Raw genomic sequence first — 27,854 nt, 5'->3', positions numbered from 1 at the left:
ACTTTCAACATATGTAAAAATGTGCTCACATTTACAGGGCACTGTTTTATAATGCAAATGCTTGTGTACAAACTCTGCAACATTTGCCTTTTGTTGATGTACAGACAATTACGACTGTGATTTTTTTCCAGTTGAAAATGGGGAGGACAAAGGGCCTGGAGCTTGGCATGTGCTTATGTCACAATTTCTCAAACTTGCCCATTCAGAAAAGACATTTTCAAGAACTAAGTGTTCTCAGGGCTGGAGAGATGGTTCGATGGTTAAGAGCACTGGTTGCCCTTCCAGAGGACCTGAGTTTGATCGCCAGCACCCACATAGTGGCCTCAACAGTCTATAACTCCAATGTGAGGGGCTCTGACCCCCTCTTCTGGCCTCCACAGGCACTGCACACACATGGTGCACAGACATACATGCAGGTAAAACACCCATACACACAAAATAAAAATAATAATTTAGAAAGAAAAGTGTTCTCCATACTTCTCTCCACAATGACATCCAAACTCCTAAAAGTTTCTCCAAAAGTAAGGGCAAGTTCCATAAAAGCATCCTGAGCCAACATTCTGCTGGACAAATGCATACTCCAACTGCTAACTCATCCCAGATTCAAAGGTAGGCTGGAGTTTAAGCCATCAACTAGGGGCTAGAGAGATGGCTCAGTGGTTAAGAGCACTGGCTGCTCTTCCAAAGGACCTGAGTTCAATTCCCAGCATCCACATAGCAGCTCACAACTGTTCTGTAATTCCAGTTCCAGGGGATCTGACACCCTTACACAGACACGCAGGCAGGCAAAACACCAGTGCATATAAAGTAAAAATAAATAAATCATTAAAAAAATTTTTTTTTAAAAAGGCATCAACCATTTCTCCCCTCTCCCAGTCTGTCCAGAAAATCTTCCCAGCCTCAGGCCTAGCAAAAGCTTTGGTTGCCTTCCTTGATTCTTTCTCACTCTATTCTAGGAGTCAAGCCAATCCAGGACTCTTTCAGACACCTTCAGAAGAGGGCTAACCAGAGAAACAAACCTCCCAGGGACCCAGCTTCCCCCAGAAAAGTGGTTTTGCACTTTTGAATATAGCCTTCACCAGGACTGACTTGGGAACAAAGTCCCAGCCCCAGGGGGAGAGTTTAAAACCTCCAGGTCACTAGAGCTGCTACCAGCTCTCAACCCCATTCATTCATTGTTAGCGGTGAGGAGGACATAGATTTAACCAGTGAGCTCAGGCTACCCCGTAGCTTCTCCTGCTCCATGAAAGCATCTCCCTGTTGTTCTATGGGTGATGTTCTACCTGGGAACTGGCAGCGGGAACATGGGCATTAAAATGCTGAGACAGCCTAAGAAATGCAGCAGTGGGACTTTGTAAGACAGACCAAGGGGCAGGGACTACTCCCAGGTGTGGTCAGCCTCTAAGAGTATGAGTTTATGGGATGTCTCAGCAGAAAAGGGCACCTGGCACCAAGCCTGATGACCTAAATTCGATCCCTGGAACCAAATGATAGGAAGGAGAGAGGTGACTCCCACGAGTTGTCCTCTGACTAGAGAATATGTACTATGGTATGCACACATGCCTATGCCAGGACTCAGGAAGGAAAAGTAGGAGGATCAGGAGTCTGAGGCCACCCTGGGCTACATAGTTCCTGCCACCCTGGGCTATAAAGTGCATTCCACGCTAACCTGAACAACATCATAAGACTATGTCTCAATCTTGAAACAAGAAAAAGTGGCTGCATATTCCTGGGTAGACTTCTATTCCCTCAGTGTCCAGAAACAGGCATGGTTAGCAACAGCAGACAGACATGGAGCTGAGGCCTACAGGCCGCTGTGGATGAGGAACAGCTGTGCCAGAGACCATTGCCCGTGTGCTCCCCTGCGTACTGCAGTGCGTCTCTTGTGGAGCAACCAGCACCAAGAAACCAACGACCAGACCAGAAGTTTAAGTCCCAGCCTTGTCACAGCCTCAGGGGTCCCTAAGCACCACAGGCCTCCATTTTCCCATCTGTAAAATGAGAAAGGAACGTAAGACAGACTGGAAGGGTCTTCCTGTTCCTAAGCCCTTTGCTTCTTTCAGGCTTGTGCTTCTGAGACCTGCTCTCTAGGGTCAGGGGTAACTGTCTGTGTCCTGGAGCACATGCGCGAAGAGTCACGTGAGCCTCAGTGTGTGTGTGTGTGTGTGTGTGTGTGTGTGTGTGTGTGTGTGTGTGTCCCCTGGGAGGAGGGGAGGCCCCAGAACAATGTCCTGCCTCCAAACGTCCTCAATAGGCGGAAGCCACTGGCTTCCTCCCTTTCCTGTCTCCTGTGCTCCAGCAAAACAGATGGAGGGGACAGAGGGGATGGGAGAAGTCAGTCCAACCATCCCCAGGTCTGTCCTTGTCATAACCCCCACACACACCTCAAGTGGCCCCCTTCCAGGGACTTCCAAGCCACACCCATCCCCAGGCTTGTGGGGGCTGGACTTGGGAGGACTACAGGCTGGGAAACAGGACAAGTCTTCCCACCCTTCTCCCCTGCCACCCCTCCCACCTCAGCCATCGTTTCCTCTTCCTCCCCAGCACCAAGGCACACTAAGCAGAACAGGCTGAGCACACAGACCCACAGCAACTGACCCCAGGCCCAGCTGGCCTTGGCTGGCCCAGGTCAGCCTCCGGAGTATGGTCTGGTGGGGGTCCCCTTTCCTGTTCCCCATTCTCTTCTTGGCCTCTCGTGTTGGTAAGTCTACCCTGGGTGCCTCCCAAACCCCTGGTTTCCAGGTCTTAATCCCAGGCCTCCCCCAAGAAACCCCAATACAGCGTAGCAGTGGACCTCACAATATGGAGGCTGCCATAGGTTGGGGGAGGGGAAGTGAGAGGTATTGTTTAAGGGGTGTAGCATTTCAGTTTGTGGAGATGAAAGAAGTTACAGAGTCGGGTGTGGTAGTGTACTCCTTTAATCCCAGCACTTGAGAGCCCAGCCTGGATTCCATAGTGAACTCCATGTTAGTCACATAGAGACGTAGTGAGACCTTGTGGCAAAAACAAAAACAAAAAGAGCTGTGGAAATGGGTGGTGATGTTTATACAATACTATGAATGTATTTATTAACACCGAATTAAATGTTTACAAATTGTTCTGAGGGTAAATTCTAGGGCATGTGTATTTTAACACAATTTAAAAATTAGAGGGAAAAATAGAAACTGTGTCATCATCACCATCATCATCATCACCATCATCATGATTTTGTTCCACCAAAAAATGAGATCAAGGTGGAGAAAACTCAGGCAGGTGCTAGAAACCACTGCCTGCGTATGGGGGAGGGCAGAAGACAGCCATTGTTTTGGACCTCAGGAGTAACTGTGTTGGGTGTATTCAATAAGTCATTGGACAGCTGGGCACGGTGGCTTTGATCACAGCACTCAGGAGGCAGAGGCAGGTGGATTTCTGTGGGTTGAATGACAGCCTGGTCTACATAGAGAGACCCTGTCTCAAAACAATAGTAATAATAATAATAATAATAATAATAATAATAATAATAATATCAAACATTTATTTAGCACCAATGGTATTCTATTGGCTGAGTGTCTGGAGACTCCCAAACCTCTTTGGTGGAAATCAAATGATGCTGGCCCCCTGGGTGGATATGTTTGTGTTTAAATGGGGTTGTGTACAGAAGGCTTGGAGAAGGTTTCTGAAAATGGGCGGCAGATTCTCGCAGCCTGCTGACTAGAGGACTAGTAGTCAGAGGCTGCCTTTGAGTGGTGCACAGTCTAGTGGGGGGCACAGGCCAGGCGTGAGGGCCAAACAGAGACAGACATAGAGTTCTTGAGGAGCAATGCTTACTCTGGCCCCAGCAGTAAGCCAAGAAAACAGGAAGGATGTCCTTAAGAGGGGTAAGCTGCCAGAATAGTAAGGGCGAGCTCGGGAGGCATGAAAGTCCATAGGAAGAAAGGACTCTGCAGAGAAAGCTGGAGGGGCCGAGGGTAAGCCACAAGGATGCTCAGGATTGTACGCATCATCCTGAAGGTACCTGGGAGCCATGGGACATTGTAGGCAAATGAGTCACAGGGTGTTTTTGAGTCTTGGTGGCATCACTTTGGAGAACGAATTGGAAAAGAAGCAGTGGCTTCTGAAATGGTCTGAGTAAGTAAAGACGAGGTCTGAACAAAGGTGGTATGGAAGACAGGGATGGCCAGCAAGGTTTAGGAAGAAAAACTGTAGAAATATGTGCCAGCCTGAGAGCTAAGCAATGAGGATTTAAGACTTGGACAACCTGGCTCTGCTAGTTTCTAACTGTATGACCTCAGGCAAGTTCTAAGCTTTTGTTTCCTGGTAATAAAATGGGAATAATAACACCCACCTCCCAGGACAGTCAGACCGGGAAAGTAAGAGACTTCACTAAAGAGCCCGATGCATAATTGACGTCCAATAAACATTAATTATTATGACAGTGGAAATACAGATGACTCTGAAGTTAGTGTCTCAGGTAATGGGCGTTGTCCTCTGAGTCAGGGAACTTGGGAGAGGTGAGGCTTTAGGAAACATGGATGGAAATGCCTTTGGAGCTGAAAGGCCACACCAGAGATACTGACTCAGAGGTGACAGTTAAAGCTATGGGAGTAGGTGAACGTGCTCAAGGAAGCCCAAGAATAATGATGACAGCAAAGAAAATCAACTTCACTGGAGGCCGTGAGGATGCCATAGAGAAAGGGCACTGGGTACCGGCTCGCGGCCAGTAAATGGCAGCTTCTTGTACTTACGCTAGACCGCCGAAGACCATGAACTGATTGATATGCTAAGTGGCATTTAAGTTACACTGCAGTTAACAGGCAGGAAAGGGACAGGGAAGAAGGGGTCTTGGAAGGGCTGGGGTCACAGATCTGAGGCAGGCAAGTCAGGCTCTTCCCCTTGGTCTTGCCCACTGTGGGGTACAAATTTCATGCTCCAGTCCCACTAGCCCTGGGCAGCCCATCTCCCCACACGACAACATTTCTCATTCTGTGCATTGCTCAAGCTGTTTGCATGCAGGGTGGCCTCTCCCTACCCCCGACCTTTCTCCTCCTGCTTCTCCTCACCCATGTACCCTGCCTAAGCTTCAAAAACCCTTCAGTGGTTTTTCTCTGATGAAGCCCCTCTGCATCTCCCCCTGTCCTCTTCCCTCCCCTCCCCTACCCGCGCTGGTTAGGTGTTCCTCCCTCTGTCCCCACACCTGCAGCTGGGAGGGATATCTGTGTCTGGTCCTCCAGCTTCCCAAGGCAGGACCTAGACTGTGTCTATGTCCCTCTGGGCCAGGTAGGGCTAGCAATTTCATTTCTGCCCCTAGCCTGCCTTCAATCCCAGCCAATCAAATAGTTCTCCATTGTTTAAGCAACAAGGAGGGTGTCTGCAGGACACTCCAGTCTGAGTGGCTCTTCTAACCTGCACCTCCATGGCGGGGCAGGGACAAGTGGCTTAGGGATAGTTGTGGTGCAGACGGTTCAGAAAGGAGTCAAGGCAGGGACCGGACAGGGACAAAGTAAGGAGACAGAAACATAGATCGTTCCCTGTGAAAGCCCTGCTGTCAAGGGCTGCATCTGTCTGGAGCATCTGTCTGGAGCCAGAGAAGGATGTGTGCTTTTTTGTGTGTTATAGGATGAAGAGGCATAAGGGCAAAGGGCAAGTGTGTGTAGAAGGGAAGAGAATGGGGTGGAAATCCTTGATAAAGTGAAGTCTTCAGAGGGCACAGTGAAACATTAACACCAGAGTTACTGCTGGAGCTGCAGGCTTCTGGGGCTGTTGGCAGGGTCTACCATGGAGTCACTGTTGTCTGGTCCCAGGTGCAGCTGTGGATTTAACACTGTTGGCCAACCTGCGCATCACCGACCCCCAGCATTTCTTCCTGACTTGCGTGTCTGGCGAGGCCGGGGCAGGGAGGGGCTCAGACGCCTGGGGCCCGCCCCTGCTGCTGGAGAAGGATGACCGCATAGTGCGCACCTTCCCACCCGGGCAGCCCCTGAACCTGGCACGCAATGGCTCCCACCAGGTCACGCTGCGTGGCTTCTCCAAGCCCTCAGACTTGGTAGGCGTCTTCTCCTGCGTGGGCGGCGCCAGCACACGGCGCACTCGAGTCCTCTACGTGCACAACAGCCCCGGAGGTGAGTCTGCCGGAGGTGGAGGGACAGAGGGAGGGCTGCTATCCTGGATCACTGACTTCACCTTTCATCCACAGCCCACCTGTTTCCAGACAAGGTTACACACACCGTGAACAAGGGAGACACAGCTGTGCTTTCTGCACGTGTGCACAAGGCAAAACAGACGGACGTGATATGGAAGAACAATGGTGAGGGCCATTTGGTTGGACAGGTAGACCCATGCGTGGTTCTGACACCCCAGGGCCTCCATTGCCCTCCATATACTCAGCCAATCACTATGATACACCGTCATCCTCCTGGCCAGCCTCCAGGGTCCTTCCATGGGATGCACCTGACCCCATTTCATCTCCAGCTCTGAGTCACTCACCTCCTGTACTAAGAGGTCCAGGAGCCTGTGGCCAGCTACCTCTTATGCACTATGTTAAGCCCTCATCTTCAACTCTCCCCTGGGAGTGAGCAGGTGCTGTCACATGGCCCTCCTAAGAAGAGCAGCGGTCCCCATGGGAAAGAAGACAGCTGATAACAAGTGCCCACGAGGGAAGTCTGACCCCTCTAAGACGTGCCCAGTTCGGATCCTTGATGCCCAAGGCAGGCATGCGCTGGAGTCCACACAGATATGTGGGTCTTGGCTCTGTGCTCTGCCTGCCCACTGCCCTGTCCTTATTCACTCCTTGGAAGGACTCTTTTTTCCTGAGTAACCCCCAAAATGCCTGCCTCAGCCCCACAATCTGCTGGCTGACTCTTGGGTACTTGGCTCCTAAGAGAGAAGATCCTTTTCATTGGGTAGAAGGCTTTGAACCAACAGGAAATGTAGAAGTGGACAAGGAAACCTGAATCTCTGCGGTCTGTTTAGAGTTCTGAGCAAAGACAAGAGGGGTCGAACCCTTGTCTAACAGTATGGGTCCTGGATGAAGAGGCCAGGAGAGAGCCTTGAAAAGCAAAAGAGACAGAAAAAGAAAGGACGTTCTAGGAGGCAGGGCAGGCAAGAGCAAAGGCCTGAAACACCAGATGTTTCTAGAAGGCAAAGAAGCGTTTAGGAATTCAAGAATGTTAGGGGTCAGGCAGGGTGTGGTGAGGTGTGGGACTGGAGGGTTGAGCAGATCCAAACTGTCGAAAACAGCAGCTAAAGGACTAGTTTTCATCCTGGTGCCATGGAGAGCTCTGAGAGAGAGCCCTAAGTGTAATAGGGGACAGACAAGTCTATTATAAAAGCATCCCGGTGGCTGTCCAGCGGAGGGTGGGCAGATAGGGCTAGCATGGAAGCAGAGAGCTCCTATAAAAGTCATGAGAAGGGGCTGGGATTTAGCTCAGTGGCAGAGTGCTTGCCTGGCAAGTGCAAGGCCCTGGGTTCAGTCCTCAGCTCTGAAAAAAAAAAAAAAGTCATGAGAAAAGGGCTGAATTATTAAATGAAGAGGAAGGAGAGGGAGGACTTGATTTATTGGGAGGCTCAGAGAGCATGAAGAGGATGTTCTCCGGCTGCTAGTACCTGGTGGTTGCCTCTCCCCAAGTCTAATCAATGCACACAGGCCACATTGGTGTGACCAGGGCAGAGGGAGGTAACACCAGTCTCTCATGTGATTCTGAAGGCCCCGACCTAATTGTGTCCCCCAGGATCCTACTTCCACACCCTTGACTGGCACGAGGCCCATGATGGGCGGTTTCAGCTGCATCTCCAGAATGTGCAGCCACCATCTAGTGGCATCTACAGTGCCACCTACCTCGAAGCCAGCCCCCTGGGCAGTGCCTTCTTTCGGCTCATCGTGCGGGGTGAGGAGCAGAAGACAGAGGTCGTGGGTGGTGTGGGGGGCTGTGAGCTGTATACGTACTTCCTTGGGGTCTCAGGATCCATGAGGGTCCCAGAGCTACCCTAATCCTCAGCAGCTGTGGACAGCTGGGGGAAGGTCAGCTACTGAGAACACTTTCCTCCAGGCTGTGGGGCTGGACGCTGGGGGCCAGGGTGTGTCAAGGATTGCCCAGGCTGCCTGCATGGAGGTGTCTGTCATGACCATGATGGCGAATGTGTGTGCCCCCCAGGATTCACTGGTACCCGTTGTGAGCAAGGTAAGTAGGAGAGCTAGGACTGATTGGGAGAAGGTTCTGAAACCATGGAGACAAAGCTTTGAATATGAAGCCCAATGGAGGCTACACACCACACACCTTGTGTTCAGCCTGCAGAGAGGGCCGTTTTGGACAGAGCTGCCAGGAACAGTGCCCAGGCACAACAGGCTGTCGGGGTCTCACTTTCTGCCTCCCGGATCCCTATGGATGTTCTTGTGGATCTGGCTGGAGGGGAAGCCAGTGCCAGGAAGGTATGGACTAAGCCACTTCCTCTGGGCATAAATGTGCCAGACCCTTCACTAAGACCCTGACCTAAACACTAAGCCCTCCACTCCCTTATTGGTGCCCCCACCACCACCACCACACCAGCCTGCTGAATAGCTTGTGCCCATCTGTACCCTGCTGGGCCTGACTGGCCCATTTTAACTATACCTCCTCTGTTCCTAGCATGTGCCCCTGGTCATTTTGGGGCTGACTGTCGCCTCCAGTGCCAGTGTCAAAATGGTGGCACTTGTGACCGGTTCAGTGGCTGTGTCTGCCCCTCTGGATGGCATGGAGTACACTGTGAGAAGTCAGGTATATGCCACTGAGATCCCTCAAGACAGGTGATCCTTTATCAAATGCATCTCTCTGCTCTTTCTTTCGTTGGTGGTGCCCAAGTCCTTCCCCCAGGGAGCTCAGGTGTGGTAGGTATTCTCACCGTTCAGGCACCCACATTGTGAAGGATGGTTGCCTCGGTGTACAGGATCTAGGGGAGACCCTGACCAGTGTGAGCGTTTTTGGGGGGGAGGAGTCAAGATCTGGAATTGAATGTGAAAGACAAAGAGAGATGATTGGGGAAGAATGTGAAGAAAGTCCAGGGAGTTGAAGTAGGGGCTAGGGGAGTGGTCAGGATGGGCCAAGTGATGGAACCTTTGAATATAAGCCAAGGGTTGCTACTTAATGTGAAGAGCTGAACAGAAATTGTTGAAGGGTGTGTGGTGGTCAGACTTGTATTTGAGGGAGAGCCTCTCATTGTGGGTGGAGCACAGAAGCCAAAGGCCAGAAATGAAGGAGTCGGCAGGTGTAATGGCTCATACCTATAATCTTAGCACTCGGGAGGCTGAGACAAAAGAACTGTCTGGAGTTCAAGGCCAGCCTGTGCTACAAACTGAGTTTCAGGCCAGGCCAGGCTACAGCCTAAGATAGTGAGAAAGAGAGAGGGAATAAGGAAGAAGAGGGAGAGAAAGAGAGGGAGAGAGAGAGGGAGAGGGAGAGGGAGAGGGAGAGGGGGAGAGAGAGAGAGAGAGAGAGAGAGAGAGAGAGAGAGAGAGAGAGAGAGAGGAGAGAGAAAGAGAGAGGGAGAGGGAGAGGAGAATTCAGCCTGAACTGTTTGAGCGGGGCAGGTGATAAGGGGCCTGCCTCTGAGACTTAGAAGATCCTAGGAAATGTGATGGGAGAGACAGAGGAGGTGAGCCCTACACCTGACTGGATGTGGGGAACCAGGGCCTGAAGGAACCACACAAGACCTTGCTGATTGCAGTTGTAAGTGGCAGGGCAGACAGTAGGACCCTCTCTGGGATGCAGAGCATGGGACACGGAGCACATTGGTGGTCACATGGCTGCCTCAGGATTGTTCGGGATGGCTTTTCTTTCTCTCTCTCTCTCTCTCTCTAGACCGGATCCCCCAGATCCTCAATGTGGCCACCGAGCTGGAATTCAACTTAGGGACAACGCCTCGGATCAACTGTGCAGCTGCAGGGAATCCCTTCCCAGTACGGGGCAGCATGGAACTCCGCAAGCCAGATGGCACTATGCTCCTGGTCAGCCCCAGTCACCCCGACCTACTGTCCGCTCCCCCATCTCACCAGCTTGACAGTTCATTCCTTAAACCCCTCACCCCATCAGAACTTGTAGGCTCTGCCCACTTGCCTGGCCATGACTTAAATGGGGTGGGCGAACCGGTGAGGGGATGATGCTGGGTCTATGTTCCAGCAACAGTCAGTACTGACTCCAATCTGTCTCAGGAAGCATGCCTTCTCCATTGACTGTCTCCTCTTGCCTCTTAGTCTACAAAGGCCATTGTGGAGCTCGACAGGACCACAGCTGAGTTTGAGGTGCCCCGTTTGACTCTTGGGGACAGCGGCTTCTGGGAATGCCGTGTGTCCACGTCCGGTGGCCAAGATAGCCGGCGCTTCAAAGTCAATGTCAAAGGTTAGTGGTGTTCTAAGGCTCTGGAGGATGAATGGTACTCTGAGTACTTGATGCTGCTCAGGCTGGGGATCTTAGCAGGAAAGCAAGGGCTTCGAAGGGCAAAGCTCAGCCCCAGGCAGAGAAGGCTGGTGGCCAATCAGTGTCAAAGCTGGAACACAGCTTGGTCCCACCTGGAAAAGACACCAGGAACGGGATATCCTCCAGCCTTGCCCTGTCTCCTGTATTACATGTGCTGTTCACCACTGCACCCAGGGTCCCTTTGACTCCACCTCTGAGATGCTGCTCTTTCACCCGAGTCACCTCACATGGACACACAGGGACAGCGGACAGGCAAGCCTGTTCGGCTCCTCAAAAGGGACACGTACACAGGAGTCTGTTGGGTGAATAAGAAGGGAACTACCATGCACTCAGAGCAAAGCGCAGAGCACCCTCTCCTTGGACTTGGCATTTTTTCCGCTTCCGCACTATAAGCCTGGGCAGTCCAGTACCCCAAGCCCTCCTCTCCTTCTGCCCCTCCCCCACACCCCATGTCTGTTTTCATCTCTCCTCTCCTTCCCTCTTCTCTTTTCCTTCTGCTTCCCAATCCCTCATCACCTCCCTCCTACTACCCCATCCACCAGGCCCCACTTTTCTCAGTCTTTTATCAGATCTTCGGCTTCAGCCGCTCTCTACAAGTTCTCTCACCTAAGCAAGTTACAGCCCTTCTGCTAGTTCCTTACTGTGTAAAAGCAGCCAGGCTGCTCGGGAAGACTAAACTAGGTGATGCGTGTAAGTAGTTAGCACAGTGGCTGGCAGAAGGTATAATCGATACTGAGGACAAATGCTGTTACCTAAAAGCGGCATCTAGCGCCAAGGTGCCAACCCTTCTCTGGCAGTACCACTGTGTTCTGTAGTCAGGACCCCTCTCCTGATGCCAGCCCTGAGTAGTGGACCTCCGTGAGGTGGACATCTCCTGTGAAGTTCTGGTCTCGAAGCCAGTGTGGAAGTTCATGCCTCTGTGTGTGTGTGTGTGTGTGTGTGTGTGTGTGTGTGTGTGTGTGTGTGTGATTCAGGGGCCCATTGTATACCAGCCACTTGTGTGTGTGTGTGTGTGTGTGTGTGTGTGTGTGTATGTGTGTGTGTGATTCAGGGGCCCATTGTATACCAGCCACTTGTGTGTGTGTGTGTGTGTGTGTGTGTGTGTGTGTGTGTGCATGTGTGATTCAGGGGGCCCATTGTATACCAGCCACGTGTGTGTGTGTGTGTGTGTGTGTGTGTGTGTGTGTGTGTGCATGTGTGATTCAGGGGGCCCATTGTATACCAGCCACTTTGTCTGGACTCTGATCCCCTGCACGAGCCATAGGCACTCGGGGCTCCTTAGGCTCCAAACTGGACATTCATCTCCCCCAGATCTGTACCTGCCCCGACTGGTTGCCACCTGACACTCCTTCACCTCACCACCCTGCGTCTTCCACACTCCTCAGCCTCCCTCCCTTACTCCCTCCCTCCCTCCCCCTCTCCTTTCTTTCCTTTTATGCTTTCTGGGAAAGTCAGTCTGAAAGAAGCCAAGGAATCTGTTTAGGCATTAATGCAATAATCTAGAGAGAAAAACTGAGGCTGGAATAGGGGCAGTGACTGTGGAGGAAGCCAGGTAGAAACACAAATACTATTTTAGGGTAGAACTGATTGATTTGAGGTAGTCTGATCAGACAGACCTAGTTCAAATTCTCCTAGCTGTGTGTCCTTAGGCAAGTCGTGCGATGTCTCTGAGTCCCAATTTCTTCGTTCATGACCCAGGGGCTGTGAGAATGGTTATACATAGCAAGCATCAAGTGTGGAGCAGGTACCTCATCACTGGCATGTTCTGTCTTTCAAACAAATCAATAGATTGAATGCTGAAGGGAGGGAAGAGAGCATATGACACCTAGGTGGTCCCTGCCTTGCACCCCAGCCTCTCTCTACCCCAATATTACAAGGACAGAAAGCTGCTTCCCAGCCTCCGTCTGGTCACATCACACTCTCACCTGGCATCTTTTGAGATGCCTCCATCCTTGTGGTCAAGTCCTTGTGGTCCAAGCTTCCCAGAGACCAGAACCGCTTTCTCTGAGCCTTGGCCATCCCAGTCATCTGCTGAACTTGGTCTCCTCCCACCAAACTAGATAATCTCCAGATCCCAGAGTGCTCCCTTCCTCCCGGACCCTGACTCCTCCCAGTTTTTTGGCAGTACCCCCAGTGCCTCTCACTGCTCCTCGGCTCCTGGCCAGGCAGAGCCGTCAGCTTGTGGTCTCCCCGTTGGTCTCCTTTGGGGGGGATGGACCCATCTCCTCCGTCCGCCTGCACTATCGGCCCCAGGACAGCATGATCGCCTGGTCTGCTATTGTGGGTGAGTGGGGTCTGAGTTAGGGGGTGGAGGGATGTGTAATAGTGAGGGGATAGGGTGGAAACAGAAAGGGAGGGAGGAAGTGATATAAAAAGAAGAGGGGGCTAAGGGGGAATCGTGGCTCCGGGACACGGTTGGGCCTAGTGATGTGTGTGGCACACCCCACCCCCAGTGGATCCCAGTGAAAATGTGACGTTAATGAACCTGAAGCCAAAGACAGGATACAGTGTTCGTGTGCAGCTGAGCCGGCCAGGGGAAGGAGGAGAGGGACCCTGGGGGCCTTCTACCCTTATGACCACTGACTGTCCTGGTAAGAAGCCAAGAGTCTTCCCTTCCTGTTCCTCTGGGGTTTACGGCCGTGCCCACTCAGAATATGTCTTGGTCTACCCCCAAAGACCCCTGCCTTTCCCACTGGAGGTCATCCCAGCCCTGCCCACTGGGGATTATTATCCCCTTTAGCCCCCAAGGACCTGTTGAATGACTCTGACCCCTCCTAACCTCTGGCCACAGAGCCTTTGCTGCAGCCGTGGCTAGAGGGCTGGCACGTGGAGGGTCCCGACAGGCTACGAGTGAGCTGGTCCCTACCCTCGGTGCCACTGTCGGGTGACGGTTTCCTGCTGCGCCTGTGGGACGCGGCCCGGGGACAGGAGAGGCGGGAGAACATCTCATCCCCCCAGGCCCGCACTGCCCTCCTGACTGGACTCACGCCCGGCACCCACTATCAGCTGGATGTGCAACTGTATCATTGCACCCTCCTGGGCCCCGCCTCACCCCCTGCACATGTGCTTCTGCCCCCCAGCGGTAGGCCCACTGTGGGAATGATGGGCTAGGGATAAGGGAGGTTACAAGAGACCGGATGGACATGGAGCGAACCCAGGGGGACACGGGTCACCAGGAGCATGTGGGGCGGGGGGGGGGGCGGGGATGTGTAAGGAAATGATGACTCGTGTGAAGAACGGGGCCTTGGGTGAGGGTGGAGGGAGCCTAAGCTACTGAGGACATGGAGAAGACTTGGGATGCAAGGTGACCAAGGGAAGAAGCAGCTTGGAGGTGGAGGTGACCTGGGGATGGAGATGAGCCCAGCCAGGGGAAGGTAGCACGTGGCTCCTGTGCCGGGATCCACAAAGAAGAGCACACGTTAGAACAAATGCATCGGCCCCCACAGCTAAGTAGCCCCGTCCAATCTATCCCGTCCTTCCCTCTCTTACCTCCCCAGGGCCTCCAGCTCCCCGGAAACTCCATGCCCAGGCCCTCTCAGACTCTGAGATCCAGCTCACATGGCAGCATCCTGAGGCTCCGTCTGGTCCTATATCCAAGTACATTGTGGAGATTCAGGTGGCTGGGGGCTCAGGAGACCCAAAGTGGATGGATGTAGACAGGCCGGAGGAGACAAGCACCATTGTCCGTGGCCTCAATGCCAGCACACGCTACCTCTTCCGTGTGCGGGCCAGTGTGCAGGGTCTCGGCGACTGGAGCAACACCGTAGAGGAGTCCACTCTGGGCAATGGTGAGAGAATGTGCCCTTGCACTCTCTCTAAGCCCCGAGACTGCATGTGCCCCTCCACCTTACCTCCAAACTTGGCGCAAAGGCATCGCAAGCCCTGACTTTCCTATCTCAGAAACTATTCTAGTTGCTTCCCCAAGCCCTGAACTCCAGTCATCCATGACGCCCTCACAGCATGGTACCAGGATCTCCAACCTCTCCCTCTGTGGGATCCCATGGTGGCCTCTGGGTTCCCTGACCCAGGCTATCTCCACAGTCTGTCCTTCTTTGTGTCTAGGGCTGCAGAGCGAGGGCCCAGCTCAAGAGAGCCGAGCTGCTGAAGAGGGCCTTGACCAGCAGCTGGTCCTGGCTGTTGTAGGCTCCATCTCTGCCACCTGCCTCACCATCCTGGCTGCCCTTTTAGCCCTGGTGTGCATCCGAAGAAGCTGCCTGCATCGGAGACGTACCTTCACCTACCAGTCAGGATCGGTCAGTGCCCGGTACCCACTGGGTACATGATACTGTCTATTGTGTGTGTTTGTACCCACATGCATGCAAGCACATATGGGTATGCACATGCCTGTTCATGCCACAAGTTTAAAGCTACATTCGGTGATCCTCTAGGATACAAAATAGAACTTTTTTTTAGAACTGAATTCAGCTCATGAGCCCATTCATATTAATGGTTGAATAATTAGCAGTCTCAGTTAAAAAGAAGACAGTTCGTTCATGTTTCACCAGGTCTTATTCCAAGCTTGGAAGCCACCATTTGGAATTGTCTTCTTCACTTACCACCCCTTGAGGGTGCTATCAGCATGGATCACATGGCGATATCCTGGAGGGGCAGCTAGGGCCCATGCTGGCCTCACAGGCACTCCCTTACTTGGGAACCAGCCTCTATCTATACACTTCTGTGGTCAGTGTTCTGAATCCTGCTTGCTGTGAGCTCTCATCTCAGCCTCCACTGTTTTTTGTTTGTTTTTTGTTTTTGTTTTCCAAGACAGGGTTTCTCCATGTAGTTTTGGTGGCTGTCATGGATCTCGCTCTGTAGTCCAGGCTGGCCTCGAACTCACAGAGATCCGCCTGGCTCTGCCTCTCGAGTGCTGGGATTAAAGGTGTGCGCCGCCGCCCGGCCCAGCCTCCACTCTTTTTTTTTTTTTTTTTTTTTTTTTTTGGTTTTTCGAGATAGGGTTTCTCTGTGTAGCTTTGCGCCTTTCCTGGAACTCACTTGGTAGCCCAGGCTGGCCTCGAACTCACAGAGATCCGCCTGGCTCTGCCTCCCGAGTGCTGGAATTAAAGGCGTGCGCCACCACTGCCCGGCTTTTTTTTTTTTTTTTTTTTTTTTTTTTTTTTGAGACAGGGCCTCTCTATGTAGACCAGGCTGGCCTCGAACTCACAGACATGGCCTGCCTCTGCCTCCGAGTGCTGGGATTAAAAGTGTGCAACACCACACCAGCCCCAGCCCATATTCTTGGAAGCTCCATAGCCTCCTTTGGGAAACTGTTCACTTGAGCTTCTCCAGACCCCTTGAAGGGCAGCGATGTGTGGCCATGCCCTTCACATAGCCAGCCTTTGACCCTCCAGAAGTGTGCCAGGCCTGCAGCCTCACCTGCGCTCCTGGAGGAGAGAAGCTCACTCTTCAAACACTCCTGGGTTGTTAGTCCTCTTACAGGCCATGCCCTCTGGCCCTCATGCCCGTACAGACATGGGATGGGGAGGGCTGCTGGCATCTCACCCTACCTTGTCATGTCCACCCATCCTGGTGGTCCCATCCCCTCTGAGAACTTCCCACTGTTGTCCCACTCAGGAAGCAGAACTCTAGCCTTGGCCCTTTCTGCGTGGGCTCTTGCTATTTAGAGTGGTTTAAAAGAAATTTAGAGCATTTCCAAAAATGACAGAAAGAAAAGAAAGGAAGAAACACTTCTCTCTCTCTGGGGCTAACTCTTGTATAGAAAGTCCAGTGTTCAACACTGGTGTCTGCGGTGCCTTTAAAAATCCCATCGGAGTCCAGAGATTCAACTGGCTTCTTTGTCTGAGCTGTGTTGACCTTGACTCTGAGGTCAGTGCGCACAGAAAGCCATCACTGCCGTGGGAGGCGGGGAGAGGGTAGCAGGGCCAGATGCTGAGGCAAGGCAGTGAGAACGCAGTGTACATGTGATCATTACACTTATCAGTATAGACGTCTGCTATGTGTGCCTGCACACAGATATTCATGCTCATGTGTGTGCCATGTAGTGCGCACTTGTGCATCCCATGTATTATATATGCATGTGTTCCCGTGCTGGTACACTTGAAGGTCCTCATGTGTACGTGTATGTCTGAATGGATGCACCTACATATGATGTAGCCACAGACCGTACATGTTTATTCTGATGTATGCCTCAGCTGCACAAGCTTCATATGAATCCATGTGACCTGTGTCCCCAGCACTTACCCAGCAAACTTGGCATCACTTCACTTAGGAAATCCTCTGCCTGCATGGTCCACCTGGACCTTGCTTCAGATTCTCATATTGCAGTCCCTTACTCCCGATCAGCTGCTGCCTTTTCCTGACATTGACTCTGACCAGCACAGCCCTGCTTAGTAGAGGGAGCTGGGCAGTCCTCTTTGTTATGGTCCTTGAGTCCTGGCCTGGGATTGGAACTATGTCTAGACGCCAAGAAGAGGGACAAAGATCGTCTCTGCTTCTTCTACCGTGAAGAAGAAAATCTGTCCACCTGCTCCCTACAGCTCAGGGCTTAGCATGTAATAAACACTCAAGAAATTCACCCAAGATGGCATAAGTAAATGAATAAATAAAGCCTAGTTGTGGGGTTTGCACAATAATGGGAAGCTTACTTTTTCCCATTACATCTCATTCCAATTCTCTATTTAAATATTAGAATGTTTTTGGTCCATTTGACCTATCCATGGTTTGGCAACTTACCCACAAGCCCTGGGTTCCACCTTGTAGCAAAGCCCACATACTAGACGCCCAAGCTAATGCCTCTGTATTTGTCTTCTTAGACACCTGTGACCCGGAACCCACCTGTGACTCTGTCACCTGTGATTCTGTGCTCTGTCCATCTCTGTAGGTGTGGCCCAGGCTAACCACCAGGGCACCCTCTGTCTGGCTCTGTCCATCTGTCTAACCGTTGAACCCTCTCTCTGTATGCCTCTCTGATCCTCCTTTTGCCCTCACATCTCTTGTGTGGACTGGCTGCTATTCATCCCATCCCATGAAGGGCGAAGAGACCATCCTGCAGTTCAGCTCAGGGACCCTGACATTGACCCGGCGGCCAAAGCCACAGCCTGAGCCCCTGAGTTACCCTGTGCTGGAGTGGGAAGACATCACCTTTGAGGACCTCATCGGGGAGGGCAACTTCGGCCAAGTCATCCGGGCCATGATCAAGAAGGACGGGCTCAAGATGAATGCCGCCATCAAGATGCTCAAAGGTCCTCGGACATGACTCCAGACCCCAGCCTCTTTCTCTTCCTTTATCCCACAAACATCAGGCTCTTCCTAGCTCCCACCAGCCACTGATGCCCTCCCAGAGTTATCCATGGCAAAAATTGACACTGATTTCTTTACACAGAGTATGCTTCTGAAAATGACCATCGAGACTTTGCAGGCGAACTGGAAGTTCTGTGCAAACTAGGGCACCACCCCAATATCATCAACCTCTTGGGGGCCTGTGAGAACCGAGGTAAGCCCCTAGTTCATGGCCTATTCCTTTCAGACCTCTGTCATCAGTCATCACCTGTGCCACACTCGTAGCTTGTGGGGATCCCTAGGTTCTGTGCTCATCACAGGGTTTTCCTGCATGCTGCAGACAGCCTCTTACAATTGGGCAATGCTCATAACAACACATGACCTGTGTCTAAACCATCACCATGTGGCTCCTTACCTCCCAGGTTACTTGTATATTGCTATCGAATATGCCCCCTATGGAAACCTGCTAGATTTCCTGAGAAAGAGCAGGGTCCTGGAGACTGATCCAGCATTTGCTCGAGAGCATGGAACAGCCTCCACCCTCAGCTCCCGGCAGCTGCTGCGCTTTGCCAGCGATGCAGCCAACGGCATGCAGTACCTGAGTGAGAAGCAGGTGTGTGTGAGTGGGTGCAGTGGGCAACAGTGGGGAGAGAGGAGGCCACTGAACAGGCCTGATCAGGTAGTCAATCGGCAGGTTCTAGTTGGGTATGGGAGGTATGAACAGTGAGAAGGAAGGACACAGGCCTAGGCTCAGGCCCTGGTGCCGAGCGACTGCAAATGTTACATGGATGGAGAAGAGGACAGGAGGCGTATAGCGAGAAGGTGTTGGCTTTGGAGTCCCTGAGAGACATCCTGGGCGGAGGTGTTGAGCGGGCAAGTTGTAGATACCAAACTAGACTCAAGAGACAGGCCTGGGCTGGATAGTGTTGGGGCTGCCATTTCAGCACCCACTCCAGCAGGGAGGGGGTGGAGAGCCACTGAAGAGGGTGGGGTGGGCTCCCAAATGAGATGAGAGAGGGGACAGCTGCCAGAGGGCCACTCCAGCCTGAACGAAGGCATTTTACGGGCAGCAAAATTTGGAGTCTTTGAAAGGAGAGGGGCATCAGGGAGAAGCTGATGGAAAACATGTCTGAGGAGGATGCAGGGCTAAGGGGAGAACCTGGAATATGGAGGTCACTTACGGACTTTCATCAGTAAGGGAGAGGGGACAAGATAGTGGAGGAAATGGGACAGAAGGCATTGAAAGAGGAGAGGTAGGATGAGGTAATGCCTGGATCCCAGTTCTTGGAAGACAGCGGTGGGAGAATCAAGGGTTCAAGGCCAACCTGGGCTACATAATAAGTACCAGACCAGCCAAGACCACATAGCAAGACTCTGTTTCAAAAGATGAGGGGAAGGGGTGGAAGAAGAGAAAAGAAGAACAGGAGGAGAGGGAGGGGATGGAGGAGAGGGCGGCAAATCAATCACCCCTGTCCCAGAAAGAGGGATACTCGCTGCACTTGACTGTGGCCCAAGTCGGGGAGGAATGCATGAGAACCAGTACTGACTTTCCTCGGACCCTGGTCAGCTGACCCACAGCTGAGGCATGTGTGGGTGGGAAGACACAGGAGCTCCAACTGGCCCCACGCTCCTGGGCCCCCATCCCTCTCTTCCCTGACTTCTGACATTGCCTGCAGTTCATCCACAGGGACCTGGCTGCCCGAAATGTGCTGGTTGGAGAGAACCTGGCCTCCAAGATCGCAGACTTTGGCCTTTCTCGGGGGGAGGAAGTGTACGTGAAGAAGACGATGGTAAGCCTCATTCAGCCTTTCCCACTTAGGACCCATGCCCAGACCTGCCCCCCAAGCTCCTCAAATAGCCTTTTCTTCCATCCTGGCCCTTTGACCCTTTCCTTCACAGGGCCGTCTCCCTGTGCGTTGGATGGCCATTGAGTCTCTCAACTACAGTGTCTACACCACCAAGAGTGATGTGTGAGTGTGGGGAGAGGTGGGAAGGGGCAGAGGGCTTGGCCCCTGAGGACACTCAGGCGTAGCCTAGATAGACCTCAGCAATGTCTTGGGTTATTGAAGGCATGATGTGGGTATCAACAGGTAGAATCCAGGTGTGCAACAGTGAGTTCTGAGAATGCTCTAGGAGTTTCTGCATCTTAGAGGGAAGCTAGGAGGCTTCCTAATGCCTGGAAGGATTTTGATCTTGGAAGTGACTTCAGTGGTAAGACTGGGTTAGGGGGTGTTTAGGATTTTCTTTGTGTAAGAGACCAATGAATTCTTCGATGAGATCCAGAAAAACTGGGTAGTCACTAGGGTAGCAAGAGAGAACACTAAAGTACTATAGGCTGCAGAAATACATGAAGTAGGATTTCAGCTGATTATGACAAGCTAATACCTGGAAGAAGCCAAGGGCCTTTCCAGAGGTAAAGCCAAGGCTCAAGGAGTCTTGGTGAGACTGGCTTTTGATTATTAGCCATTTCCTGCTATGAATTTCTCGTGTGCTATTGTAGCTTTTCCATCATTTATTGGGCACCATTTCCCCTCTACTAGTGGAATATTTAGATAACCTTCTGTGCTGATAGCTATACACAGCCAGAACCCCAATTCAAGCCTCCCTGTAATTATCATCATTGGCAGCATCCGGCCAGGACCATCCCCAGACAGATGAAAGTATCTTATCAGAGATACTTCTGTACTCTCTAAGAACAGATTTAAGCATCCAGACTATCTGTTTGAGAAGACCTGTTGGATGTGCTAATTAAGCTTAATTTTACCCTTTCCAAAGTCTTATCTCTAGTTTTAGATCTACCTTTAACTATTAACTCAGAACTAAAGGGTTTCTGCTTACAGGTACATCAAGCTGACTCAGGCTGCTTGGACAGATAAGGGGCCAAAGGAAAATAAGGCAGTTTTATTTTCACTTGTCACTGATAGACTCCTAACACTTTAACTAACCACTTCTAAGAATATAGTTGAGCACATAAAACCCCCTTTGCTCAGATATTAACCGAATTTAGCCCTCAGTTGATTCTATTCCCCATTAGTCACTTCCCTTTTGGGTTGCAGGTGATGGCTAGCAATTACTGCTCTTTTGTGTGAATCATATTGCCCTACTTTTGACCCTGAGGGAATTCAAGCCTGGTGACCTTGTCTTGCCAGAGCATTGCTATTGCAAGGGTATATAACTGTAAACCTCAGAGAGTATAGGACAAGACGGAGAAGAGAAAAGAGAATGGAAGAATTAGATGGGTAAGAACTGGAGGGGAATGAACTGAGATGGGGAAGAACTAGATTGAAAGGCTAGAAGAGAGTACTAGAGGAACGAGATGAAAGATGAGGAAGAGCCAGATGGGGAAGAACAAGATGAGAAAGGAGATGGGAGAGGAGCTAAGATGGGAAAGAACTAGATGGATGAGAACCTAGATGGGGCAGAATAAGATGAGAGAATTAAGATAGAACTTAGAGGGGACAGCAGATAATTGTAGAGAGAAATCAGGCAAGAAAGGAACTAGGCATGAGAGCAGAATAGAAGCTTGTAAAGAGAGAACTGACTCAGAAGAATAAAGTGTATGGACTGAAGAGTTTCGTGTGTGTAGATTTACTAGAGTATCCCTCAGATTTACTTGCCGCCGGTAGCATCTCTTCTGGAATGCTGGGGGAAGCTATCGAGGGGCTGGACCCCCATAGCCTTCAATACTCAAGGAGCATGCCCACCTTTCTGTCTGAAGGGTAAGGTCATGGCCACCTGAGGCTCTTACCAGTACATGACCCTTCAGACCCTCTGTCTCACACACACACACACACACACACACACACACACACACACACACATGCACACAGGCACACACATGCACACACCATGACCATCTTGGCACACTTCCTACACACCATGACCACCTTAGCTCACACCCCCTATCTCCAGGTATGTACATCTCAGTCTGAACCTGACCTGCTGACCTTTCAGCCCTATCTTCTGAGCTGCTCTGTCCCGGCCCTGAGCCCTTTAGACTGACCTGATCTCACCGACTGCCCCTCTGACCACCACCTACTTCCTGCTTCTGCCCCAAGACTCCCTAGAGTTCTCCATACTAGAACTCCCTGCCCTGGCCTTAGGTCTGCCATGCACCTGCACAGAGCTTCTCACCATGCAAGATGCACCGAAGAATGAGGACTTTAGAGCCAGGATTCAGATCCTGTTCAGACCTCAGTGTTTTCATCTGTAAAATGAGGATAGTAATGCCTGAATCACAGGGCTGTTGTGAGTTCCATAATTGGCATGTATGTTAATTAATCAGTACTCTGACCATAGTTAGTGCTCAATAAAAATGTCAGTTAAAAATATTCTCATTTGGAGCTGGAGAGATGGCTCCATAGTTAAGAGCAGTGGATGCTTTTTCGGAGGACCAGGATTTGATTCTAAGGACCCACATGGTGGCTCACAACCATCTATAACTCAAATTCCAATGGACCCAACAACCTCTTCTGAATTCTGTATATACCAGGGGTGTACATATTGTGCATATACATACACACAGGCAAGAACTTCATTCACGAAACTAAATCTAAAAATTATTTTTAAAAAAAGAAAAGAAAGAAATCTTTAAAATGTTAGCCGTAAAGACAGTGGAGTTGGCTGAGCTGGTAAAGTGCCTGATGTGCAAACCCAGTGACCGAAGTTGAGATTCTCAGCACTCACATAAGGGAGGGGGGAGGGGGGTAAGAAAATGGAACTGCAGGTAGCATGTACTGCAGTCCCAGCATGTACTGCAATCCCAGCATGTACTGCAATCCCAGCATGTACTGCAGTCCCAGCACTAGGGAGGCAGAGACAGGAGGATTCCTGGGGCTTGCTGGCCAGTCTATCAGAATCAGCAAACTCCAGGTTCAGTGAGAGGAAACCATGCAAAGACTAAGGCAGAGATCAATTAAAGAGGCCCAGTGTCCACCTGTGAACACACACACCACACACTACATACACTTACCACACACTACATACACTTACCACACACTACATACACTCACCACACACTACATACACTTACCACACACTACATACACTCACCACACACTACATACACTTGCCACACACTACATACACTCACCACACACTACATACACTTACCACACACTACATACACTCACCACACACTACATACACTTACCACACACTACATACACTCACCACACACTACATACACTTACCACACACTACATACACGCACACACACACACACACACAGAGAGAGAGAGAGAGAGAGAGAGAGAGAGAGAGAGAGAGAGAGAGAGAGAGAGAGAGAAATACACAAAATGTTACTATAATTAGTTGAGTCTGGGGATCAGGAACTATGAAAGACCTTCCCTGGAATAGGAACAGTAGCTGGCCAAAGCCAGATGCCAGCAGAGAAGACGCATGCAGGACCTGGTACAGTTACACAGCACAGCTTGGTTATATAGAGATTAAACTATGTGTCTCCCACAAGTAATTATGTCCATCCTTCTCATTTCAGCTGGTCCTTTGGGGTCCTCCTCTGGGAGATAGTGAGCCTTGGTAAGCTGACACCCTGTTCTCCAGAGCATCCCACCTTACCGTGGGGCCCTGGACTGAGGGAGTCTTGTACCCTCTGCAGGAGGTACGCCCTACTGTGGCATGACCTGTGCTGAACTCTACGAGAAGTTGCCTCAGGGCTATCGCATGGAGCAGCCTCGAAACTGTGATGATGAAGTGTGAGTTCCCTACCCCCTGAGCTCTGCGAACTCAACTCTGAGATGAGTGGCCCCTGGCTTTGAATCTGTGAGTTGCCCCTGACAGTCCCTCACCTTACAGCACCCCCACTCCCATCCACAGGTACGAGCTGATGAGGCAGTGCTGGCGGGATCGACCTTATGAGCGCCCTCCCTTTGCCCAGATTGCGCTACAATTGGGCCGAATGCTAGAAGCCAGGAAGGTAAGAGGTTGGACAAGGGGGGATGGGCACCATCCAAGTTCACAGGAGCACCATCTCATAGATGCCACATATGAGGCCACTATGCCTCTCACCCTCACACATTACCCAAACTCCCTCAGCTGAGGCTGTCACCACAGTTGGGTTGGATTTAAGATTCAGCCCATGCAGGGTTTAGACACTAGGCCCATATACACTCTTTGCAAAGCTTTTATTGCTTAGTCTCAACAGCAAATCCCTCCCCTAAATTCCAGACAGCTAGTCTGTCTTCCTCCAAGCCATCAACCCATTCTCTCCTGGGACCCCTCTTCTCACCCAGTCCAGGGTCAGAGAAAATGCATGAATGGTCACCCAAAATGGAGAGGTGGCTGAATGATATAGGAAGGGCTAAATAAATAAACATAATTAGTGAGTAGTACAATAATCATATGAATAAACACAATCCAATAACTGAGTCAAATAACCATGTGAATAGATGAATTATCAAATAAAAATGAAAGAAGAAATACAGCAAAATATGTAAATATGAAAACAGGTTTTGGTGGGGTTTGTTTGTTTGTTTGTTTCAAGACAGGGTTTTTTTGTGAACTAGTTCTGTAGACCAGACTGGCCTTGAACTCAGAGATCCTCTTGCCTCTGCCTCCCTAGTGCTGGGATTAAAAGCATCACCACCACCACCTGCCTATGAAAATAGTGAGTTGAAGCCAGGTGGTGGTGGCGCACGCCTTTAATCCCAGCAGAGCCAGGCGGATCTCTGTGAGTTTGAGGCCAGCCTGGTCTACAGCGCGAGATCTAGGACAGGCATCAAGACTACACAGAGAAATCCTGTCTTGAAAAGCCAAAAAGAAAAAAAGAAAAATAATGAGTTAATTAAATAGCTACCATAAGAAGAAAGGAAACTGGGTGTCTATGATGCACATCTATAATCCCAGCTCTTGAGAGATAAAGCCAGAAGGACTGAGTTCAAAGTCAGCCTGAGCTACATAAGAATACTCTTGTCTCTCAAAAAGCAGGCTGAGTGTGGTGGTACAAGCCTTCAATCCCAGAAGCAGAGGCAGGAGGATCTCTGTGAGTTCAAGGACAGCCTGGTCTACCTAGCGAGTCCCAAGAGAGCCAGGGCCACATAGAGAGACCTTATCTCAAAAACAAAACAAATATGGCCTAGGGTGTAGCTCAGTTGCTAGTTCCTGCTTATCATGCACGAGGCCCTGGGTAGGACATGGTGGCACATACCTGTAATCTCAGCACAGAACCAAGATTGGAAGTTCAAATTCAAGGTCATCCTTTCCTACAAAGTGAGTTCAAGGACAGCCTGGCTTAGACTGTCTCACAAGCAGGAAAAGGAAGGGGTTATGGGGAGCAGAGGGGAAGAGAAGAGGCGAAGGGAAGGGAGGAGAAAGAAAGGGAGAAGGAAGAATCAACTAATCATATATACAAATGATCAAATCATCAACAACAGCCTTATGAGTGATAAATCAGTGATTTTTTTTTTTTTTTTTTTTGGACAGTGTCTCAGTAGCCTTGGTTGTCCTGGAGCTTGTTGGGTTGACCAGGCTAACCTTGAACTCACGGAGTTCTGCCAGCTTCTGCTCCACTGAGACTTGTTCTTCCCACAGGCTTATGTGAACATGTCCCTGTTTGAGAACTTCACCTACGCGGGCATCGATGCCACAGCTGAGGAGGCCTGAGCTACCCCCACCAGCACCTGGCTCTGCTGGCCGGAGCCAACTGCTTCCATCTGTGACTTCAGGCCCTTCTAACTTCGGACCCAAGCTGTCTCAAGAAAGTCTCTGAACTCAAAGGAAAAGATCCAGCACACACGGGCTGAGGGAAACAGGGGTCCCCATTCGCGGCAGCCTCTCTCAGAGCTGCCCTTCTTTCTTTCCTTCCTTCCAGCTCGTTCTGTTCCTCCACATATGTGTTCCCCGCTCTTCCGCTCCCTACACCCAAACCCCACTTCTGATCCTCCACCCAAAGCAGGATGCATGCTACTAACACCCCCACACACACACACTCTCTGCTTGAACTCAGAAAAAGTAAATATGCTGAGTAGCCATGTGTGTCTACATTTTATAGGTGTTTGGTCCAAGGTGGGGAGAGTTAATCCCAAGAGCAAAAACTGAACTTGGGAGGAAATGAAGCACCGTCCGATAGCACTGCCCTTCAGAAGGGGTGATGGGTGCTCTGGAGGACCCATGGACCACATACACCACCAGTCCCCACCTCTACCCCAATCACATTACAATTTCCTGTTTCCTCCTGCTTCCCAGCCTCCACACCAGCGTGTCTCCCTGCATCTCTAGACAGTCACCCCAGCCTCAGAGTCTTTGCTCTGCCCAGACACAGTCCATGGCAGGACTGGCTGAAGTCCCAGCTCAGCTTGAAGTGACATTCTACCCCAAAGAGATGGCGGCTGGATTTGGGGGTCTTCATGCTCCCCTCACTCTTAGTTTCTAGGCAGCCTTCCCTGGAAGGTCACCAGCTTACAGGCAGCTAATTGGTCTAAAAGGAGGGAGGCAGAGGCCCCTCCAACTCCAGCCAGTTGAGGTGGATTCCTTCGGACTGGTGCTGGGGGAGGTGTTCCTCTCCTAACTGAAAGGAGTCCCATCCCCCACCCCCATCGACGATGTGACTAGCTTTTCCTCTGACTACTCATGACTGTCCACAGATGTCTCTCTCCCTGGTTCTTTGGAAACAAATGGAATTCTTTTTCAATGAATCAGATGAACATCCCCCTTCCCCCACCCAAAAGACATAAACCTGGTATGACAGTGTGGTTAACAACACAGATGCTAGAATCGCAAGCCTGGGCTCAAGTGGTTGCGCGCCACATATTATCTGTGTGGCGTTCATCACGTCATTTACCCTCTCTGAACTTGTTTTTCTCCTCTTCAAAGTAGGGGTGATTTTAGATACCTCACTGTGGCTGGCATTAAATGAGATCTTCAGTGGGACTAGTGATGGGTCTTGTACGTAGTCAAGTGCTGGCAGCTGATGATGTCATATACAAAGACAGCAAGATGTGTAGTGAACAGAGAGGAATGGTTGGAGCCTGAGATGGATTAAGAGGAAGAAATTGTAGTAAATGGGAAGCTAATGTAGGAGAAATGGAATGGGCTAGAATGAAACTTCAAAACTGCATTCACTGCAAAGATGTAGTCCAGAGGTGAGAATCTTAAAAAGCAGTCCTAGGGTTGGAGAGATAGCTCAGTGATTAAGAACATGTTCTACTTTTCCAGAGGACCTGAGTTTGGATCGCAGCACCCACATCAGACCCTTCACCACTGTCTCTAACTCCCACTCTAGAGGATGCAACACCCTCTCTGGCCTCCACAGGCACCTGCACTCACATGACACACCCCACCCCCACCCCAGACACCCACATATACATAATTTTTCAGATAAAACATCTTTTTTTAAAAAAAAAAAAAAAGTTGTTCAAGGCTGGGGATGTAGTTCAGTTAACAGTGCTAGCCCAGCATACACAAAGCCCTGGGTGCAATTTCCAGCACTATAGAAATTGGGCATGGTATTATAAGCCTGTCATCTGAGCACTGGGAGGTGGAGGCAGGAGAATCAGAAGTTCAAGGTCATTCTGGCCAGAGGTCAGCCTGAGCTTCATGAAACCCTGGTTAAATATGGTTGGGATGTAAAAACAAACAAATAAATAAGCAAAAATAAAATAATTTTAAAGTACCCATAGATGAGAATGCCCTTGACATGTGGCAGGTTGTGTAAACACACAATAAAATACAGAGGTGAGTGGTCCATGCTGTAAGAGAGGACCTGGGGCACGTGGGGCAGAGGTGGGATCAGGAAAGCTTTTCCAGCAAGAGTGACGTTTTAATTTGGACACAGAGATGAAGCAGGAGTTCCTTGGAGAAAGAGATCCTAGCACAGAAACAGCACCAGTGGCTGGTGGTGTGTTCAGCATCGGAGCATAGTTTCACAGAGCTGGAACAAAGAAAGCATTCTTCCATGAATGTCGTGACAAAGGCCAGGCCATCCTGAGCTTCAGAGACAGCCTCAAGGATGTGGGTCGTTAGTAAGAGCAGCTAGTGCAAAAACAAGAAACGAATTAATGCTGAAAGAAAAGGAAAAAAGAGGACCTGGAGAGACAGCTCAGAGGACCAAATTCAGATTCCCAACACCCACAAGGCAGCTCAAAGCTACAGGGATTCCTGTTCCAGGGAATTCGATGCCCTCTTATAGCCTCTGACCCGCACACGTGGCTTACACACACATACACATAAAATTAAAAA

The 27,854-nt window shown here is 50.7% G+C and overlaps 1 protein-coding gene across 1 annotated transcript; it reads left to right on the top strand.

The window, feature by feature from the left end:
• Positions 1-2,551: 2,551 nt before the first annotated feature.
• Tie1 (tyrosine kinase with immunoglobulin like and EGF like domains 1) lies at positions 2,552-26,967 on the top strand. The gene is made up of 23 exons (XM_059254855.1): positions 2,552-2,701; positions 5,781-6,098; positions 6,173-6,283; positions 7,707-7,862; positions 8,025-8,156; positions 8,264-8,404; positions 8,601-8,729; positions 9,810-9,955; positions 10,202-10,346; positions 12,550-12,708; positions 12,878-13,015; positions 13,216-13,506; positions 13,922-14,212; positions 14,487-14,677; positions 17,413-17,623; positions 17,764-17,874; positions 18,083-18,273; positions 19,337-19,450; positions 19,560-19,630; positions 23,158-23,198; positions 23,278-23,374; positions 23,496-23,595; positions 25,209-26,967. The coding sequence occupies exons 1-23, from the start codon at positions 2,644-2,646 to the stop codon at positions 25,278-25,280; spliced, it is 3,414 nt and encodes a 1,137-aa protein (XP_059110838.1). The 5' UTR covers positions 2,552-2,643; the 3' UTR covers positions 25,281-26,967.
• The last annotated feature ends 887 nt before the right edge of the window (positions 26,968-27,854 follow it).

This window comes from Peromyscus eremicus, chromosome 2 (genome assembly GCF_949786415.1).
Source record: "Peromyscus eremicus chromosome 2, PerEre_H2_v1, whole genome shotgun sequence".
NCBI classification, from domain to species: domain Eukaryota; kingdom Metazoa; phylum Chordata; class Mammalia; order Rodentia; family Cricetidae; genus Peromyscus; species Peromyscus eremicus.
The sequence above is the reverse complement of the archived record's forward strand: the minus strand, read 5'-3'. Positions and strand labels throughout refer to the sequence as shown.